General features: G+C 36.3%; 2 protein-coding genes across 14 annotated transcripts in view; one reads left to right on the plus strand and one right to left on the minus strand.

The window, feature by feature from the left end:
* Window positions 1-16091, minus strand: part of DRC3 (dynein regulatory complex subunit 3) — a 107108-nt gene extending 91017 nt beyond the window's left edge. For 5 of the 10 annotated variants that reach the window (XM_074281559.1, XM_074281558.1, XM_074281560.1 and 2 more), the window contains exons 1-2: window positions 15707-15830; window positions 10792-10889 (exon numbers count right to left, since the gene is read on the minus strand). The gene's annotated coding sequence lies outside the window, so the exon portion shown is untranslated. Of the gene's footprint in view, window positions 1-10791; window positions 10890-15706 lie in introns of all 10 variants that reach the window. The other 5 variants (XR_012484657.1, XM_074281556.1, XM_074281561.1 and 2 more) reach the window with 3 other exon arrangements.
* A 43-nt stretch (window positions 16092-16134) lies between these two features.
* TOM1L2 (target of myb1 like 2 membrane trafficking protein) overlaps window positions 16135-21217 on the plus strand; it is a 167064-nt gene continuing 161981 nt past the window's right edge. For 3 of the 4 annotated variants that reach the window (XM_074281569.1, XM_074281570.1, XM_074281572.1), the window contains exon 1: window positions 16135-16417. In XM_074281569.1, the coding sequence (XP_074137670.1) occupies window positions 16366-16417 (52 nt within the window). In that variant the 5' untranslated portion in view covers window positions 16135-16365. The remainder of the gene's footprint in view (window positions 16418-21217) is intronic. The other variant, XM_074281571.1, reaches the window with a different exon arrangement.

Here is a 21217-nt window from a genome sequence, read left to right on the forward strand (position 1 = left end):
ATTCAGCATGATAAATGTGGAAATACGTTTGGAAGAAGTGCACATGTTTAACCTATATTGGATTACTAGCAAGTAAGTAGGGGTGGGGGAGGGAAGAAGAAAAATTTGGAACATAAGATTTTGCAAGGGTGAATGTTGCTTGTATTTTTAAAAATAAAAAATTATTATTAAATTTGACCTCAGGCACTTAACATGTCTTAGCTGTGTGACCCTGGGCAAGTAACCCCAATTGCCTCAGAAGAAAAAAAAAAGAAAAAAAAAAGCTATTTTTTTTTAAGACCTAAAAGATTCCTACCACACTGGATAGATACCCTGAGAAGAACACATGAAAAACAATTGCACAACATGAATAATGGATCAACACCTGATATTAGGAATACCTAAATCAGTAAAATCACAAATCCATAATAATGATAGCCAATTTTCTGAATTGAAATTGAAAAAATTACCAACAAAAAACTGGAGAATCTTTTTCTTTGGGAATGAATCATCCCCACAAGTCAGACCAGTGCTAATGACCTCATAATGTGAATGATGACAAAGCATCTTGAGAAATGTGGTTTCTCTCTTTGCCTACTTTTTTTTTTTTATTTGGCCAGGAAAATATGGAAGAAATATCTCTTGGGATTTGAATACCCACAAGTTTAATGAATGCTCCAGAGCCAAGGAATCTGAGACTTGGTAGAGATTCTTTTTTCTCTCTACCATCTTAGAGTTCAGTAAAAAAAAAAAAAAAAAATTCTTTTCCTAATTTTCCATTCCCTCCCATCCCTACCATTGTAGCTACCTCACCTCTGTTTTCCTTTTATAAATGAATTATATTCTACTGGTCGGCAGGTCTTTGTTCACTTTGTATCAGATATGTTAAGGACCATGCCTAAGTGCGTTGTAAGAGGCAGGTCAATTTTCTGTGAGCCTCCACAGCTGTGAACATTTGAAGGCGTTGCAAAGCAGCTTTTACTGAGACAGGTGTTGCTTGCGGACTGGGAAAATAAATTGAAGGCAGAGGGAAGAGGAGAGAAGTCAGACAACTCAATGGCCTCTCAGTAAGGGAGGTCAGGAGAACAGCAATTGCCTCTCAGTTTCCTTGAATCACCATCATCCGCTCACAAGAAGAGATAACAATTCCAGATACTGGTGTCTGGATTCTGGAAATCACTAGAGCAGCAGATAATAAGAATATACCTGGGAGGATGACCCCAAGGGATTTCTATAATTTTACAAAGTATTTAGGTAGGAATTTTCTAGTTCTGATATTCTAGTTCAAAGCCAGGTGACTGCTTTGGGGAAAAAACTATTTTATTACAATTTTTATAACTTATGAATTTCCTCTAGAGTAGAAGGAAGCTTCCAAGTGGATTTGGAGTACATTAACTCCATTAATACTAAAAGAATTTAAACCATTATATCATGCAACTGCTGATGGAGCTCACTATGGACAAAGGTCCTGGGCTAAAACCTTCCCAAGTTTCAGGAATACTCTGACTTGGCCCCACTGGGTGAGACCTGTGACCCTGTTCCATAGCTGCACCTAGAATGCTCTCTGACGATATTCATGGCCCTGGATGGGGGCAAGGGGAGGGGAGCGGAGGGTGAGAGAAGGGAGGAAATGGGCTTTATCCCGTGTGGCTCTGTGCTCTAATAGTAGAGCTTTTGCTGTATCTTACCTGGCACCAGATCATTCCACCAAGTTATCATGAGCATGCCCTGCCCCCTTTCTAGGGACTCTTTATTATTATTTTTTTTTCTCCCAGTAGAAAGCAGGTACCTTGAAGGCAGAGACTGTCTTTTTTGTACCTGTATCCCAGCATTTAACACAATAATACATGGTTAAATGCTTAATACATGTTTTTTAATTGATCCATCCATCTATCCATTCAGACAAGTGGGAATTTCATTCTAGAAACAGTTTTTAAATTTTTAAATCGCTCCAATTCATTTTCCCTTTGCTTCTTTTAAGCAAGATGACTTAAATAATATTGATCAAGAATTTATTACAAATTACAAATTTATTATTGTTTACTAGACCAAATTTTGTTCTAATGTGTTTTTCCTCTTTTCAGGATTTATTTTTTTTTCTTTTATACCTTGAGTTTAATTTAGACCAATACTGCTTCATTTTCAGAAGAATTACAGAATAATAGATTTTCTTTTCATTTTAATTTCATATATTTTACTGATTTTTTCTTCCATTTTCAATTTTGATAAATAATAAATAACATTTTCCTCTTTCCTACTAAAGCATTTATTGTAGGTTTTTAATGTTTGTTTTCATTTTTTATTTTTTTAAACTTTTATTTAAAAAAACCAGAATTTTTTTAAAAAAAGGAAAACAAAACATTGTCCTGTGCCCAGTAGTACATCAGGGAGGATTCAAAATATATAAAAATAAATTACCAGTTCAAGAAAGGACATATAATAGTAGAAGAAATTATATTCATGACTATCTTTCCTTTACTTCCTTATAGGTTGTTCTTTTGTTCTCTGTTTTGGACTTTTTTTCTTTATTCCTTTTTTTCTTCTTTCATCCCTTCCACCTCCCCCAAGCAGCAAGGGTATATATATATATATATCTTTTTTTATCCCTGCTAACTCTTTGCTTTGTGTGTGTGTGTGTGTGTGTGTGTGTGTGTGTGTGTGTATATATCTATATCTATCTATCTATATATATATATATCTTTTTTTTATCCCTGTTAACTCTTTGCTTTAATTCTGCTCCAAAACTTGACTTGATATTACTTAACCTCTTCCACCCATGGATCCCTCCTTTTGTCTTCTTTTCCCACCCTTTGCTTCCCCCTGTGCCCATTCCTCACCCCTTATTTCTTATATTTCTTTATAGATTTTGGAGAGTGCTATACCCTTCATGGTATATATGTAATGTTGCCTATTTAACCTTTTCCCAATGTGAGTAGGTTTTCAGAGCTAATAGACCTCTCCCTTCTAAAACCTCTGTGTCTGTTCTTCCTCTGCACCTCATTTGTACAACATAATAACTATTTTTATCTTATATTTGCCCCAGTCTTTCTTTTGAGCTACCCTATTACTGATGTCAATCTTAAACATATGGTATACATTTCCATGTAAAAAACAACAATTTGTCCATGCAATTGATCTTGATATTAGCTCTTATAGTTAAATTTTATATTGAGTTGCAGTTTGGTTGATAGAAAGTCTTGAAAATCTGTAGAATTTCCATTTTTTCCTTATTCAATATTGTGGATAATATTTCTGAATATATTTTTGGTCACAAATGTAGTTCTTTTGATTGCTGGTATATATAATTCTGAGACTCTTCTAGTTGATTAACTTTTTTTTCCATTATCTTCTTTTCTTGGATAGTTTTGATTTATTTATTTTTATTTTTCCTTGATGATCCCCAGTCTTCCCTATTCACATAGGAAACTTCTATATTTGGGTTCTTTCTTTTTTGCTAGTTCATTTTTTTTTTAATGAGAAGTATAAGCACATCAAGTTGTGGAGCGAGTACAGGGGATGGGAGAGGAATGATGCCTCTAACTTCTCTTCAGCTATTCCAGCTGACCTGGAACCCTAAACCAAGAGCTCCCTCTTCTTGCAAGTGCCCACAGACAGCAGTATCCCTGCTCCACTGCTTCTATACTCAATGGGTGTGCTAGTTCCTTCTCACCCAGGGCTTGTTTCTGCAGCATAGCTGGGCCGAGTGTTCCTAATCAGCAGAATTTCCCTCAGCCTTCCCCAGATTCATACCCTCAACTCCACACATAGTAAGAGAGGTGAAAATTTCTGTGGTTCCTGTTGAGGCTTCGGCCAAACCCAGTCTGCCTCAGGATCCCCACTTGGTGTTCCACAGAACTAACTTGGAGGTGTTTGTACTTCACATTGGTTGGCCTGGGGGCTTTCTTTAGTTATTCTTGGGTTGCATCAGGAGGACCCCAGTTCTACCCCAAGTCTTTTAGATTTTTCACCAGTCTCTTTGCTCTGAAGTGCAAATTTTTTCTGTTTGAGGGGAAAATCTGGAGAGCCTAAAATTTACCGACTTACCCTATCATCTTTCCAGAATCCTCTGGAAATTTTTTATGGTCTCTTATTTTTCATTTCCTCCAAAAAATCTTTTTTTTTTTTTTTTTAGAATAATGGTACTTTCAAATGTTATCAGAGTTAACACCATTGAACTGAAACTGATGTGCTACTTGATCACTTATGAATATTAATGCTTGTAATTTGCTGAAGTTAATGAGAATACCAGTTGTTTTTATGATTGCCTTATTTTAGCTGTTTACATACATGTTCACCTTGCTGATAATTACTGTTGTTAGTTGTTATTGCTTCTAATTGGCATTGCCATCATTTACTAATTTATTTGGCCAGTTGTTTTATTGCTCTTTTATTATATGATAAATACAGGTGGATGGTATTTAAAAATTATTGTCACATTTGAGGTGTGGGTATTAAGCACATGGAATAATTCTTGAAATAGTCTAAATGTATAAGAATGAGGACGGTTCAAACGCTCTTAAGGACAAGGTAAAAGAGTTGGGAGAGTGCAAGGTAGTTGCTATTCAAGGAGTAAGCAAAACCCAAGAAATACTCAGTTTACAACCAGAACACACTGAGCATTTAAGACTACCAGAGAAAATCAGAAAAAGGGATATACCTAAGTAGTGATTCATATTCCTTCATGAGAGACTAAGAAATTGTTCCTAAGAAAAAATTTTTGTGATAGTGGTGATTGTTGTCCTTCATTCTCAAAGAGAATCACAGTGACATCGCTATATAAGAGTCGAGCTACAGTGTGTCTGACCATGGCTGATCATACCAATATAATCTCCTACTGCTCTGCCACAAGTCAAACACAATTGTCCCTGTGAACATTTGGGGTGGTCTTCCCAACTTGCACATCTCATGCTTCTGAGATAATTCAATTCTGCTTTGTTCACAGAACACAGCACTTTCTCTGATGAGGGCATGCCATGCTGGACGATCCTGTGTCAGCATCTCTCATATCATGCAATCAATTCTGAAGTTCTTAAGTGAAACCTTGCAAGTGTCTTTGCATCACATTTTCTGACTGCCTTGTGAGTGCTTGCTCCATATGAAATGTATATTTGTCATTCGAACAATGGAGCCAGCCCAATAGAGCTATGCTCTCTACAGTAATGTTGGAATGCTTGGCAGTTTTGTTTGAGAAAGGACCTCAATGACTGGTACCTTATCCTACCCGATGATCTTTAAAATCTTCCTAAGATAATTCAAATGGAATCGATTTAGTTTCCTGGCCTGGTGCTAGTATACTATCCAAGCACACAATGAAGTCAGAACAATGGCTCTCTAGATCTTCAGTTGGTTGGTAGTCAGTTTAATACCTCTCCTCTCCCACACTTTCCTTCAGAGCCTCCTGAACACTGAGCTAGCTCTGGCAATGAGCTAATGTCAATCTCATTATCAATGTGGACATCCCTGGAAAGTAGACTGCCAAGGTAAGTGAACTTATCCACATCATTCAAAACCACCATTTGATATAATTGATGGTTCCACATTTGGATGGTGGGGTGCTGACTGATGGAGTACTTGTGTTTTCCTGGTGTTAATTGTTAGGTCCCAATTAGCACAAGCAGCAAGGAATTGATCCAAAGTTTGTTGCATCACAGCTTCAGAGCTGCATTGAGTGCACAATCATCTGCAAACAAAAAATCATGCATCAATACTCTCTTCCCTTTAGTTTTTGGCTTGTAGCCTTTTCAAATTGAAGAAAGTGCAGTATCTGACTGATTCCATGCTTGTCCTCATTGAAGGTGTTTGACAACATGGCTGAAAACATCATGCTAAAAAGCATGGGAGCAAGCGTGTCATCATGATTCTGATGAACTTCTCTGGGAAACCAAATTAGATGCTGGCTCTATATATCCTCAATCTGAGTTGTTACATCTTTGAAGGAATAGCTTGCCTAAATCAGATAGTATTTTAATAGCCAGGAGATGGCCCAAAGCTAAAAACACCAACTCAGTGGGTAACAGATGACTAGTATTTCATACACAGGATTGAAAGAGTAAGTTCAATTCCTCTGAGTAATATAGAAAAGCCTCACTTGAAGAAGTCCACTGAATTATATGGAATATCTCATATGAACATAAGAGAGAAAGATCCACTGGATCAGGCAGGAAAATATCAGTTGATGGCAGGCATAGGATTGGATATATTATGGCAGAAAACATCCTAGACCAAAATTAAGAATTTTCTCAAGGAGAGGATCCATACTTTCCTGTAATCCATGACAATATGGATTACACAGGTGTCAATGATGTTAAGAGAATTAAAGGGCTTCTAACAGAAGGACAAAGTAATACTTCAGTGGGAAAATTTTGAATCTGATAACCCAGATATGGCATGTCAAACTTAATTATAAAAATGTTTGGGGAATAAACACCAAAGCAGCTACATTTTAGCATTGAGCATCTGATTTTGGTATTCAGGGTGAACAAATTATGAAAATTGGTAGGAAAAGGGTCAATAAGCCCAGTATGAAATTAAAAATTGATTTTTTTATCCTATTTTCTTAAGACAATCAAGCTAAAATAAAGTCATTCAACCCAGTGTGACTCAGTTTTCTCATCTGTAAAATGAGCTGGGGAAGAAAATGTCCATTCTTCATGTCATAAAGAGTTAGACTTGACTGAAAAATGAATAAATTTTTGAAATAGAGGACTTTCAAGCATTTCTGATGAAAATTTTAATTTCCCACTAGATTCCATCATCATCATGCTCCCAGAAAATGTTTTCACTAGTTAGCCAACCTGATTCAATCTTTTAGGATGATGAACTATTTATGCTTCTTTAGTACTTTCTGCCCTCCATGGGAGGGCTAGAGGGCACAGCAAAGAACTCTTCCCAAAGCCTCCATTTAAAAGGGCTCATTAGACCAGCCAACTCATATCTTACCAGTTGTCCTCCCTAGACTGGATTCTATCAGGACCCTGAGCTAAGCATCTTCTTCCCCAGTCCTTCTGTACTTTGCTATTTCCTTTTGTGTATTGTTTTCCCCCAATGGATTGTAAACTCCTTAAAAGCAAGGACTGGTTTCCTCTCCCCTAAGATTATCCCCAGACATTAGCACAATATCTGGCACATAGAAGATGCTTAATAAAAGTATATTAATTGACTGACTCCCAGTGGAAAGGCCAGAACTAACTACCTTGTGAAATTCAAATGCCTAAGTCAAAAGAAACATAGAAACAAAACCACATTTGATCATTGGAAAAGGACTATTATTATAAATTGTTGACATGTTAATAGGGAGAAAGCCTATTTTCTTTTACGGAGAGAAGAAAAGGGAACTATACTAGGGATAAAAAGGAGGAAAAAGAAAGAAACTGCACTGTTTTACATGACTGGCATTTGAAATGAAGAGTATACACATAAAAAGAAAAAGAAGAATGGACATCTTGTTAACTTTCAACTTAAATGGATAAAAGAAGACTGAAAACACACACATGCAAAACTTAAAGGAAAATAATTGGGGACTGGGAGAGAGGACAAAGGAGTTTTAAAGGGACAGAAAAATGTGAGAGAGTAATCAAAAGCAAAACAAATTCCATCATTGGAGTGAAGAGAATAAAAGGCAGATAGAAAGGGGAAAAGCTTGTCAATAGAGCTGAAGAAGGAAGAAAGGAGGGCAAAATCATTTGCAGATTAGAAGTGTTTGGGAAATTTCTTTTATTTCTCTACTTGATAAAAATAGGAAAATGTAAAAAAGAATGGGATGAAGGGAAGTTCACAATTAATCATAACTACAGACTGTGAATAGAATGAATTGACCCAAAAAACCAGAGAAGTATAGCAGAATGGATTAGAAAGCAAAAGCCAACAATGTTGTTAAGAAACACACTTGAAACAGAAAGATTCATACATAGTTAATATGAGGGGCTGTGGTAGAATCTATTATGCCCTTGACTTTACATGTAGAGTTGATATCATATTGCTTGCTTGTTCAGATGATATAAAGAAAAGGCTGGATGAAGACAGAATTTGGAACTCAAAGAATATTGAAACTAAATAATTAAATAATAGGTTCAATTTTTTTTTTTTTAATTGGAAAAAATCTAGTATGCTTCAGGCTAACTAAGAACATGTTATTATGATTTCAGGTAAGACTATATTGAAAAATAGATATAACAAAAAAGAGATAAGGAGGAAAATAGCATTATGCTTAAAGCCACAACAGATAAAAAGTCAATATCAGCACTTAATATATACATATGCATCAAATGGCACATTGTAGCTAAATTCCTAAAGGAAACATTAATTTAATTATAGGGATAGGTAGAAAACAGAACTTTAATGCTAGAGGACCTCAATGTAGTCCTTTCAGATTTAGATAAATATTAACAAACAAAAAAAGAAAAGTTAAGGAACTGAATAGAATTTTAGAAAATTACATATGATAAATTACTGTGGGATAACTACAAAGTTTAGTCTCACACTGACTTATAAAAACACAAAGGTGCAAAAATAGAAATGTTAAAAACATACTTTACTAATGATATAATGAAAAAATATTTAGTGAAGGGCCTTTGAAAAAAGAATTACAAATTAATTGAAGACTAAGTAATTTAGTCCTAAAGAATTAATGAATCAAAGAACAAATCATAGAATTAAGAAAAAATTTAAGTAAAGGACAAGGGGAAACATGTAAAAAATATGGGGGATCTGCTAAAAGTAGTCTTTAGGGGAAAAATTATATTTCTAAATGATTTCATCAACAAAAGAATGAAAAGCTCATTAAATTGGGCATGTATCTCTTCCCTTCCCCCCAAAAGAAACTCTAGTGATGCAACAAAGCAAAAATAGAAATTCTGAAAGTCAAGAGAGATTTTAAAAAGAAAAATCATTAAATTGATAGATAAAATGAGATTTTCTTAAACTAACAGAGAAATAATTAGTTATTCTGATTTTTGAGAGGAAAAGAAAATTGAATTAAAAATTTAAAAGGCTTCATAACAACTAAAGATGAAATAAAGAAAAATCTCAGAAACATTTTGCCCCCTATAGCTGATAAGAGATATGAAATAGGGAAATACTTATAAAATACGTAATATTCAGATTAAAGAAAGAAATCATTTATTTAAATAACTCGGTTTTAGGAAAAATAAATTGAATAAGCCATAAATAAAAGTCAATTTGGGCATTTGGCATGTTCTAGCTACATGACTGTGGGTGGACAAGAAAAATTTTGTTTAAAATAATTCCAAAATAGACAAAATGTTTGGGAAACAGACGCTCAAGTATTTCATGAATACACTGGTAAAATCTTCTTTACAACAACAAAAAAAGGCAAACCTAAATAATTTGAGAAATATTAATTGCTCACAAGCAGGTCAATCCAATATAATAAAAAAGATAATACTACCTAAATAAATTTACTTATTTAGTATCATACCAAACTACTACAGGAGTATTTTATAGAATTAGAAAAAATAATAATGTTCATCTGGAGGAACTAAAAGTCAAGAATCTCAAGGAGGAATGGAGCATCACAAGATCAGATCTCAAACTATGCTACACAGCAGTAAGCACCAAAATTGTTTTGTACTGACTAAAAAAGAGAAGTCAATCAGTGTAAAAATTACCCAACATACAGAAGCAAATATAGTTCAAACTTAAAACTCAAGTCTCTAGGGTAAAGATTTGTACTATTTGACAAAAATTACTGGGGTAACTGGAATCTATTGATAGAAATTAGATATAGAATACCATTTCACAACTTGTAACAAGATAAACTTCAAATGTATACCTTATTTAAACATAAAAGGTAACATTGAAGAAAAAATTATTCAACCAAGGACAAATTACTTTTCTAATATGTAGATAAAGGCAATATTGATTTAATAAAAGGGCTAGAAAGGATTGAAGATAAAATGGACAGTTTTTAATTATATAAAATTAAAATTATTTTTTACGTTATTAAGATCAATGCCTTTAAAAGTAGAAGGTAAAAGAAAAATGTTTCTAATAATAGTCAATATCCAGCTCAAATTTATTAAAAATAAGATCTTTTCCTCAATGTCAAAAATTATGAATGGAAAATTTTTGATGGAAGAAGTCCAACCTAAAAACAACCATGTAAAAACCTGTTCTAATTCACTAATAATTTAAAAAATTCAAATTAAAGCAATCTTTCATCTCATATCTATCAGATGGACAGAGATAACAAAAAAGAAAAATGACAATTTTGACTGAAGGAAAACAGGCATATTAATGTGAGGTTGTTGGAGCTGTGAAATAATTCAGTTATTCTGTAAAAAATTTAGAGCTACTCTCCAAAAGTTAGTAAACTGTATAACCATTTGACACAGTGATACCACTACCCCATTTATCTATTTACAAAAGTATTTAAAGCAGCTTTTTTTTTTATGGTGGCAAAGAATTGGAAATAAAGAAAGTATCTGTCAACTGAAAATGCCTAAGTAAAATGTGGTATATGAATATAACAATATTATTGTGTTATAAGAAATGACAAAAGAAAGCTAGATGGGAGGAAAACATTTTGTTAACTAAAATAAGTTAAATTTTAAGAAAGAAATGCCAAAAGGGATAATTTCAGAGAATCCCAGAAAAACTCATATAGCCTAATATCTGGAGTGAAGTAGATTCAGAAGAACAATTTGTATATGAAAAATAGCATTATAAAGAAAAGCAACTTTGAAGGATTTGAGAACTCATCAATGAAATGATTAACAATGATTCCAAAAAGACCATAAATCATGTTACACATCACTTGATGGAAAGATAATGAATTCAAAGTATGAGACATACATTCTGGATGGTCAATGTGGATATTTGTTTTGCTTGGCTCTGCCATTTGCTCCAAGGACTTCGGCTTTGTTTTTCTTTTCTTCTTTTTCTTTTCTTTTCTTTTTTTTTTTTTAAACATGGAGGAAGGGAGAATGATACAGTCAGGTGGCCAATAAAAAAAGAAAAAGAAAAAAAATCACATCTTATTTTAAAATGCACATAAGGGAACAGAAAGGACAAAAAGAACCACAGCAAGCAGAACAGCTTTTAAAACTACAAAATGGATTTATTATATAATTAAAAAGATAAGCAAGTTATGCATAATGGAGACCAAAAGTTTCATTTAAAATCCTCTTTTTTTTTGTTCTATATATATGGGAATACCCATTTTACTATTTATTTTTCAAAATAAAAAATTTTACATTGGAAATAAACAGCTATAAGTGAATACTATTATCACACAGACCATATGCATTACCTATATCTATAGTACTTCAAAAAAAAGAAAGCCATGTATGCATACTGGCTATCAGACTTTGAACAACAATAATAAAAAAAAAATGTGGACCAATATATCATGCCAAAATTTCAAGAATTCCTGAATTTTGAGTTAGCCAGTAATTTTCTTTATTGGGTTTGCACAGTGCCTATTAGATTTTTATGGCAGAGGAAGATAAAGAAAAGACTTCTTTCATCTCTTCAACTGGATTTTACCAATTTGAACATATATTTCAAGGCATCTGGGGAGCACCACCTTCTAAGGATTGATGGAGAAAGTATTTGGAGATATGAATTACTTAGAAGCATTGGTGTGCCCTGATGACATAAATTGTCTTTGAGAAGACTCTAGACCTGGGCTTGGCAAACTCTAATGCTCATGGAGTGATATGGCACATTGTCTATCTTTGTACAGCCTGTAAGCTAATGTAAAAACCATGCTGAGCTGGCAAGCTATACAAAAATCAGCTGGCCACATTTGGCCTGCAGGTCTAAGTTTGCCAACTCTTGACATAGATGAACAAGAAGAAAATCTGATGAAAAGCTGGACTTTCTGGGAGAAAATTCTCTATAATTTTTCTTTTACAAGTGCCATTTTTGTAGAGCTCTTGTCAAATATGTGGGTCATACTGTACTGCTAAATGGCATGAACACTGTTTCTGAGAAGATAGACATACTCGTAATTTAGCCATATCCAAAGAACCTTTGAAATTTAAGAACTTTATTGGATTTGGCAGGTCTTATAAAAAATTTATTTAAAAAAAAAAAAAAAAAAAAACTATGATATTGCTGCTAAGCTACTGAAATGACCTTATTTGAACATATATTATTTAAGAGACCCAGAAGCAGGAAAACAAAAAACACAAAGCTGTTTTAAAATCTACAAAGCCATTTGGAAAATGATGGACAGACTGATGTGAATAAGCTTTCAAAGACTTGGCCGGTTGCCTCATAAATGTACCAGAGCTAGTTTATGCTGGCCTATAACCCAAGCAAGCCTTTTATTCTGAATACAGAGGTCAGTTTGAAGGACTTGGGAGCAGAACTATACATAAGAGAGTGATAGTCACATAAAACAAGCTGTATTTGCAAATAGAAACTAGTGACATTGAGAATTGTTACACTATATACAACCTGGAGTTTCTGGCTTTGAAGTGGACTATTACTGAGAAATCTAAAGCAATATTTTCAGGAGAAAATCACAAATTTTGTTTGACAAATCAATTGTTAACAGTCATATCCCAATCATTCCTAAGCTATATGCCAGAGATGGGTAGCAGCACTAGTCAACTATGTATTAACTAGCATTAACTTCCAAGTTGGACTTTGTTATACTTCGGAAATAAATGTCTTTTCTAGATATCATGACACCAGTACTTTGGTAACACCTAAAGAAGCAGTGAAATCATATATAATATCTAACAAAGTATGCTACAAACAGATGTCAGTAAAATTAAAAGTTTGAGATCTCCTCTAGACTTCATGTCAGCAGCATACACGAACCATATTTAATTAAACAAATTTTTTTTGCTTCAGTTCTCTGTGGATTTCTGACAAGGAAATCAGATGATTAATGAAGGAATGAGGCAACATTAGAAGGCTCAAATGCCATTTTTCAGAAGGCATGTTGCTGTTGAGACAACAGTAGAAGTTGGAGTTGGAGCTATGCAATGAAATATGGCCTTGGGCTAATACTGATCCTATGCATGGCATGAGGAAGCAGTTGTTGATACCCAGTGAATATTGCTCTAGGGTTTTGCAAGCTTACATGACAACTCTGAACACATGCCAATAAAGAACCTGAGACTTAGAAAGAAGTAAGTTTTTCTGACCCCAAATGGTTACATATGTTAAGTGTTAGTTGTGTATGAAAAGCATACCATTGATTCATGATGCATGTTTTGAGAATGTTAAGTATTAGCAACCTTTAGGACTTTTTAGCATTGACTTCCTATCTCTAGAAGAAGACAGCAAGAACACAAACTATATATTGATGGAAAGCAGCTGCTTCACTAAGTATTGTGAAAGATGACAGATGAAATGACTGAGGAAGCAAAAGTTCAAGCTTCCAAGCATCAAGATTTATTAAATAATGAATGCTAATTGTCTAGTTAGTTGGGGCCAGGTCTCCTCTTCTTGATATTGAACCCTGAATACAGGGGAACAGATTTTTATGCCTTAAAAAAATTAGTCATATAAGATAATTAAGAGGATACCATTAACTAGAATAAAAAAATTAGAAAAATTGATTTCTAACTAGAGGAAAGATTATGGACTTTCCAAGTTGGGAGGGGAAGAGAAAATAGGTAGAATTTCCTGAAATCAGAAAACAAGATGTCCCATTCTCCTCAAGTGTCTGGAATTCAATCAAAAGAACATGGAACAAAAGAACAAACCATAACTGATTGACCAGGATGGGGTCAGTTTTCAGTAAGACATATGGGTTGCTTGAGACATACAACTGTGAGATAACTCCTTGCATTAGTCTTTGGATTGGTTTTCTAGTTAGCATAACCCTATGTAGTTATGAATCTCTAAACAGCAAGTGGAGTTAGTCCAGTTTCCTAACCACATAAAGCTAGGTACAAACAATGCAATAAAGTTTTCTCAGAAGAAGAAATTGGACTAGATCTAATTGAATAGAACAGAAATTAAGCTAGATCCAGAATTAGGTCCAACCAGTACATCTCTCTGTAAGAAGCTAAGGACAATAATGGTAATATTTGTCTATGTAGCAAATATTTTGAATATACTTTCACATTGACATATTTTCATTGACATATATATGATATATAAATTTTAATTTTGATGTTTAAGTATATTTGTTTTATTATCATTTTTGTTATGCTTTCTTGCTTTATATTGAAACTATATATTGTAGCAACATTTGTTAATTTTGTTTAGTTTTGTTAATTCCTAATTTTGCTCTTTTGCTAATTTTTTATAGTTATTATTTCTATTAATATCTGGCTTGAATACATATCCATTATATAAATAAGACCAGTAATCACAAAATATCTCTCAAATAAAGCTTTGCATTGTGCTCTGTCTGTTGCATATATTACAATGGTGCTCTGAGATCTTTATCTGGGATATTAGATTGATTAGCATTGTTCTATTATATACTGATGAATATCTGATGCTATTCCTTATATTTTCAGGTGTCAACTACCTCACAGCTATATCTTCTGACACTCCTCCATCCCAAACCCTGGCAGTGCTTGGATCTTTGGGGCAGGAGAAATTATGAGGATGAACCAAGAAAGGGTTGCAAGAGAGGGACGACAGAACTTCCAGAAATTTCATCCACTGGGGGCAGATGGTTAGCAGTGACCAGACCAGGAGAGGAGACTAAGCTGGATGAAAGTGTCCTACTTGAAAAATCCAAAAAAAAAAAAAAAAAAAAAAAAAAAAGAAAAAAAGAAAGAAAAAGAAAAAAAAGAAAGAAAGAAAGAAAGAAAAAAGAAAAATCCAAGCTAAGGTAGAGGGTTCTCTTTTCTCCAGATTCCCTTTTCCCCTTTCCTCCTTCCATTGTTTTGGGCAGATTTTAGGCACAATTAGATCCCATATTTTCACAGATTCCCATTACTTCTCCCCCTGCACCATGGTACTTTTAAGGCTTGTTAACTTTTTATGAATGAGTTTGTTCCCATTGCCTGTGGCTCAGCCTTTATTCTGGATCTGACTGTGCAAGACGGGGTAGCCCTGAAGACTTTCCTACATAAGTAAGCATCTTCCAGTTCTGACTGATGGTCAGAGAACCACCTCCCATTGGAGGAGCAGATGTTGTTACATTGTTCTAACCCTTCAGTCCTCCCAAAAGTTGTTGGAAGATTCATTGTGAATTTGGGGCAAATTATTTCCCTTATGTTGGACCTAAACTTTCAGTTATCTTCAAAAGCACCAGGGAACCCAAGAGCCTAAGAAGAAAAAGACAGAGGAGGGAAGGGGAGCGGAGGGAGAAGATGCAGCAACATAAGGATTGGCGTTATTTAAATGAGTGCTGCATTATTTCCAAAAGGGCTAAAACTAATTATCGTAATTTACATAATTATAACCTCGAATAGAGCTAATTCGAATAAATGAGATCACTTTAGGGCGTTCCTTATTCGCACTGAGAGGGAAAGCCCCTTCCTGTCTGAGGAAGTAAGAACCCTTTTAAAGGGCAGATAATGCGGGTGAGGAGTCCTATGTCCCCATCCTATGGATGGAGGTTTAGAGACTTGGGGGCACGCACTAACTTCTACGGGGCCCAGACCCCGAGACGGTGTAGGAGTGGGATGGGGGAAGCGGGGTTAGAACTTGGGGTTCTGACACCAATCCCTGACTCCGCTACCCTCCGCGAGGTCCTGGGGGAAATGAGGATAGGCTGTGGTCCCCCTCCCCTCTGGTTCGTCCCCCAAAAGACGCTTTGGGTTCTAAACTCGGCATATCTCACCTTCCGGAGCTCTCACCTCCCTCTCGTTTCAGTCTCAAAGAAGTTTGCCTGGTTGCTAAGGGGGGATAACGCGACTGCCTGGTTGCTAAGGGGAAATCCGATGACGGACTCTCCGAGGTGAAAGTTGACTGGTCACATGTCCAAACTTTTGGGTGGGGGGAAAATGCTTTTCTCACCAACCAGTCATAGAGAAAACAAATCTCCCTCCAATCGCTGTCTTGTGAGGGCGGAGCCCTCCTCGGCCCGCCTTTGCGGGAGGGAGTGGTGACGTTCTAGTTTTTAATCCAATCGTTATGGAAAGTCTTCAGATAGATCACTATCTCGGCGAATCAAATTTAGGATCTCCGACTCGGAGCCGGGACCAAAAAGATGGCTCAAATGACCTACATGCCCCGCGGTCCAATCAGAGGCTGCGGGATAAGCGGGGGCTTCTCGGAGGACGGTCGATAGCCAATGGGTGGAAGACTACGGAGGCGCAGTCCAATGAGGACTTAGATCGGCAGGAGGGGCAGGGAGTCCGGAGCTCACCGTTCGGGAAAGGGGGCAAGTGTCACTCAGGCCAGGAGAGCCGTAGGGGGTGGTTGCGACGGCTGCAGCGGCGGCGGCGGCGGCGGGCTGCTGGTTGGAGCCTCCGCCGCCTGAGGAGCTGTCTTCCCAAGATGGAGTTTCTACTGGGAAACCCATTCAGCACCCCGGTGGGACAGTGCCTCGGTAAGGCCCTCAGGGCGGTTTCGGGGTGGGGGTGGGAGGACGGCATCTCGGGGCGGCTCGGTCCGGTCCCAACCTTGCTTCCTGAGGTGCTCGGTCGGCCTCGGTGGCGTGGGCCTGGGGTGGACGAGGGAACTGTGCCAGGCCTCGGCCGCGGCTTTGAGGGGTGCCTGGGTCACCTCCCTAGCATGAACTTCCTCCCCTCCCAGCCCGTCTCATTGGATGCTTCCCCTCAGCTTGGGACCCTGCTCAGTCAGTCCGAGCAGTAGAGTGTGGGGTGGCCTGGGCCAATTACGTGGTGCCCACCTGAGCCATCCTTGTGCTATCTCCGTGTACCAGACAGTAAGGGATACCTTCCACTTCGTGACTTCCCATCACTTCTCCTCCTCGTCCTTTTCTCCTCCTCCTCCTCCTCCCCTTCTTTTTCTTCTTCTCTTCTTCCTCCTCCTCCTCTTCCTCCTCCTAATTATTTTCTCTCTTCTCTTTCTTCTCATTCTTCTCTTTTCCCTTCTATGTCTTTTCTTCCTCTCTTCTCTCATTTCTTTTTTCTTTTCTTCCTTCCCTCTTCTCTCTTCTCTCCTCTCCCCTTTCTTCTTTTTTCCCTCTTTTTCTGCTCTCCTCTCTTTTTCTTTTCTCACTTTTCTCATTCATCTTTCTCCTCACTCCATTCTTCCTTCTCTCCAATTTCTTTTTTGTTCTCTCTCCCTTTCCCTCTTGTTTTCCCCTTTCCCCCCCCCCCTCAATATGGTACACTGAAAAGAACACTGACTCTAGCATCCAAAGACCTGGGTTCAAGTGTTAACCCTGATACTTATTGCCTGTGTGGCCTTGGACAAATCACTTAATCTCTCTGAGTATCAGTTTTCCCATCTCTAAAACGAAGGAATTCAACTAGGCTGTACCCTGAGATCACTCTGCCTCTAGGTGTGTAATTCATTCTCATTAAGTTTTCTGAAGTTCATTGAAGACTTTGCTGGATCTTTTTGTTTGGGTGCGAGGGAATGGGAGTTGAATTGCAATACTGACAGTTTTCATTGTTAATGGCTCTGGGGATCTCTAACACTCTTGGAAGGGATACTAGTGTGATGACTGGGAAGTGTTTGCAAAGAAACTCCGAGAAAGCCTTAATCGGACTACACAAATCATTGATGAAGATCTTACCAAAAAAGCTACTTGTTCCTTAGCCTAAGGCAAAGTTTTTGCTAGAAGAGTATTCAAGAATGCTGTGACTTGGTTAATTTATGGACTGGTAAAACATCTTTTTTGGGGCGGCTGCATTTTTTATACTGGCATGCAAGACTGGTTAAGGTAGTGGTGATTTGCTTACAGACTGCCCTGTTTTCCTGGTTTTAGAAGCCTGAGAAATTACTGAACCTTCACCTATCTGAAAACTGGCTTTTGGAAATGATTAAGGAATGAAAGAAGTTGCATCTTGGTAGTGTATTAGCCAAGGAAAACCTTCCCAGTTCTTTCTGTCCTCTACCCTAGTTTCTTTTCCCTCATCCTTTAGGTAATTTTCCGCAAGGGACCTTATGCTTGTTCAGTTCTTCAGTTCATCTTGGCATCTTAAAACTTTTGGGGGGCAACCAGATGACACTAACCCTGGAGACAAGAGTTCCTCACATATGGCCTTAGATAATTACTGTGTGATCCTGGACAAGTCATTTAACCTGTATTGCAACCCAAACAAAAAAATCTCTCCCTGAGTTAGTAAATTAATGCAAAAATGAATTGAATAATTTAAGAAGGATTGTACCATAGAACTACGTAGGCATATTGAATTTAGAAGGGCAAAAGTTAAAGGTAATTTTATAGTTATTAGGTTAGTGTCATATTTTTCTATCAGGGAACATCAGCTGAGAATTTTGAGCAAAGGTCCTAATGCTGTTTAAAAGTTAGAGCAAGTATTCCTAATGTATGTATACATACATATATGATGTCTTTTTATTATCTTGATTCATACTTATTGAATTTTTGTGTTAGTAAGTGAACAGAGGCAATTTTCATAGCACTTTATATTCCATTAAATGTACTTTGGAGATGTCATAATCTGTTGGATAGAAAATTGAATATAATAGCCAATTAGCAAATAAGTTCTAAGTTCCTTTTCTGTGCTTGGCATGGTATCAAAGCCTTGTGGGGAATGTAGAAGTATATTATTACATGGCTCTTGTCCTCAAAGAACTTCCAGTTTTATCATAGAATGTTAGAATTGGAAGGGATCTTAGATGCAGAACAGTACTGTGGAAGAAGTAATTGACTAGATATTTTGAGTTGGATTATTCTAATTGTGTCACCAACTTGCTGTATTATCTTAGGCAATTAGAATAATGTCTGGCATGGAGTAAATGATTACTAAACGCTTTTTGATTGAATAATGAACCTCATTTTTCCTCTGAAGAAAAGCAATGAGAAATGAATGATACTGGAAGGCTTCCAGGAAGACTAGCTTCAGGGACGTGAGCAAAGGGCATGGAGGCAGGACTGAAGAGGTGTGTTCATGGGACAATAAGGAGACAGGCATGTTTAGAGCAAAGGATAACTTGTTGAACAGCATTGGAAAATTGGTTGGATATATAAGATGGAGTCAAATTAGGGAGAATCTTAGCCTGTTTTCTTGTTATTTTATATTTTTTCTTTCTATTGCTATTTTCTCACGAATAAAATAGTACCTCTTACCTGCTACAAGGTAGATTTTAAGGCTTTCTACTGATGATCTTTAAAAAAAAAAGTTTTAAATTATAAAATGTTATGATTATAATCTATGGGCTTACCATTTTCATATATGATGTCTTTTTTATTATCTTGATTCACACTTATATAATTTATTCAGTGAATTTGAGTTATTTTTGTGTTCACTTTCTATCTTGACAATCTTCTTACACTCTCCTTCTTTCAATGCACTCTACAATGTAACCAGATTGGTTTACTTATGTCCCTTTGCACAGGATACTCCCTTTCCCATCTCCAGGTCTTTGTACTGATTGTTCCTTGTGCCAAAAATGCTCTGCCTCTTCATTTCCAATTCTTAGACTCTTTTAATTCCTTCCCTAAGCTCCAATGCTTCCTTCTATAATATGTCTTTTTTCATCCCTCAAACTTCTAAAGCCTTCTTCTGTAAGGTTATTATATATCTACTAAGTATATATCATATTTATGTTGTTTGCCCCACTGAATAGTATAAGTTCTTTTGAGGGCAGGAACTATTGCCTTCTTTCTTTCTATCCCCAATATTTCCACCATGCTTATTTAGGTTTTATTTGTTTCCTGCTACTGCTGGTAGGTGTGTGTGTGTGTGTGTGTGTGTGTGTGTGTGTGTGTGTGTCCATGCATGTACATTCAGGCATGCTCGTGCACATGTGTATGAGTAGCTTACATCTTTGATAACAGAATTGTTCACATTCTACTCTATTCTTTTTTGTGGCCTTTGAGAATAGTGATTTTTTTTTTTTTAGTTGAAAAAGTAGAGTGGGAGGTACAGAATTCAATTATCCTTATTTCCTGATTTTTATCTTAGAAGAAATTTTGTAGTGTGAATGAACTTCTTTTAAATTAGCCAGTTTTTGAATAGGTAATATTAAATGGGGAATTGGCCAAAAAGCCCAAGGAAGCTTTTGCAATTTTCCTAATTTATGTGTATCTAAAAGTTTCAAAGATAAAGTGTAGATGCTTATAAATAATCCCTCAATAAATACAGAGCCCAGACAATAACACAGTGAAAAAGCAAGCCTTATTCATGAGATGATTTTATAGTTCTGCTTGAATAAGCTTATAAAAAGCAGTTATTCTTTAATAAAATGTACATATGTAGAGATATTGTAATGCAAAAGCAGCTTCTTAGTATTAGTTGAATGTTGAATATCTAACTTCTGCCTGGCTATATTGACTTGTCTAATTCAAACAATTGTATACAGTTCAGCAAATAATTATGATGTGTTTTCTACAGGCAAACCACACTACTATGGCACAATGCATGTGTCAGAAAGATTATGGTTTATTTGGAAGAACAACTAGGGTTTTACTCTGAGTGATGGAATGGATAAAGTTCTGGGCCTGAGTCAGAAAAATGTGAATTCAGGTCCAGCTGAAGACACTTAATTAGATGTATGACCCTGGCCAAGTCAGTTCACCTCCTTTTGCTGCTTTCCTTATCTGTGAAATGAGGAGAATAACAGCACCTACCTCCTCAGGTTGTTGTAAGGATCAAATGAGAGAATTATAAAGTGTTTCACTCAGTGCCTAGTTATATGAGTGGTAGCTTTTATTCGAGTAGAGCTAGTATATATATAAGGCGGCAGCTCAATGGTTCAGTGGATAGAGTCAGGAAGACTTGAGTTCAAATGTGGCCTTCCTCACTGACTAGTTATGTGACCCTGGCCAAGTCACATCCCTTAACCTCTGTTTGCCTTAAGCTACTAGATGAGGAAATGTGACAAATCATTCCAGTATCTTTACCAAGAAAACTCCAGGCAGGGTCAGAATCGGACATGACTGAACAATTAAACAACATATGCACAAATAATAAAAACAAATAAGGGTCCAAAGTGTTATGAGGCAAGTCAATAAGCATTTATTCAGCCCTTATTATGTGCAAAACGCCATTAAATGCTAGAGATATAAAGAAAGCAAGATCAATCCTGTCCTCTAATAGTTCACATTCTAATGATTAAGTAGAATCATGCAAATAACTTTGTATATACAAGACATGATACAGAATAAATTGGAAGTGATCTCAGAAGGAAGGCATTAGTCTTCACTCCATGAATACAGGGACCCTTTTAATATTGATAATATTGAAAAGAG

This window comes from Sminthopsis crassicaudata, chromosome 1 (assembly GCF_048593235.1).
Source record: "Sminthopsis crassicaudata isolate SCR6 chromosome 1, ASM4859323v1, whole genome shotgun sequence".
NCBI classification, from domain to species: domain Eukaryota; kingdom Metazoa; phylum Chordata; class Mammalia; order Dasyuromorphia; family Dasyuridae; genus Sminthopsis; species Sminthopsis crassicaudata.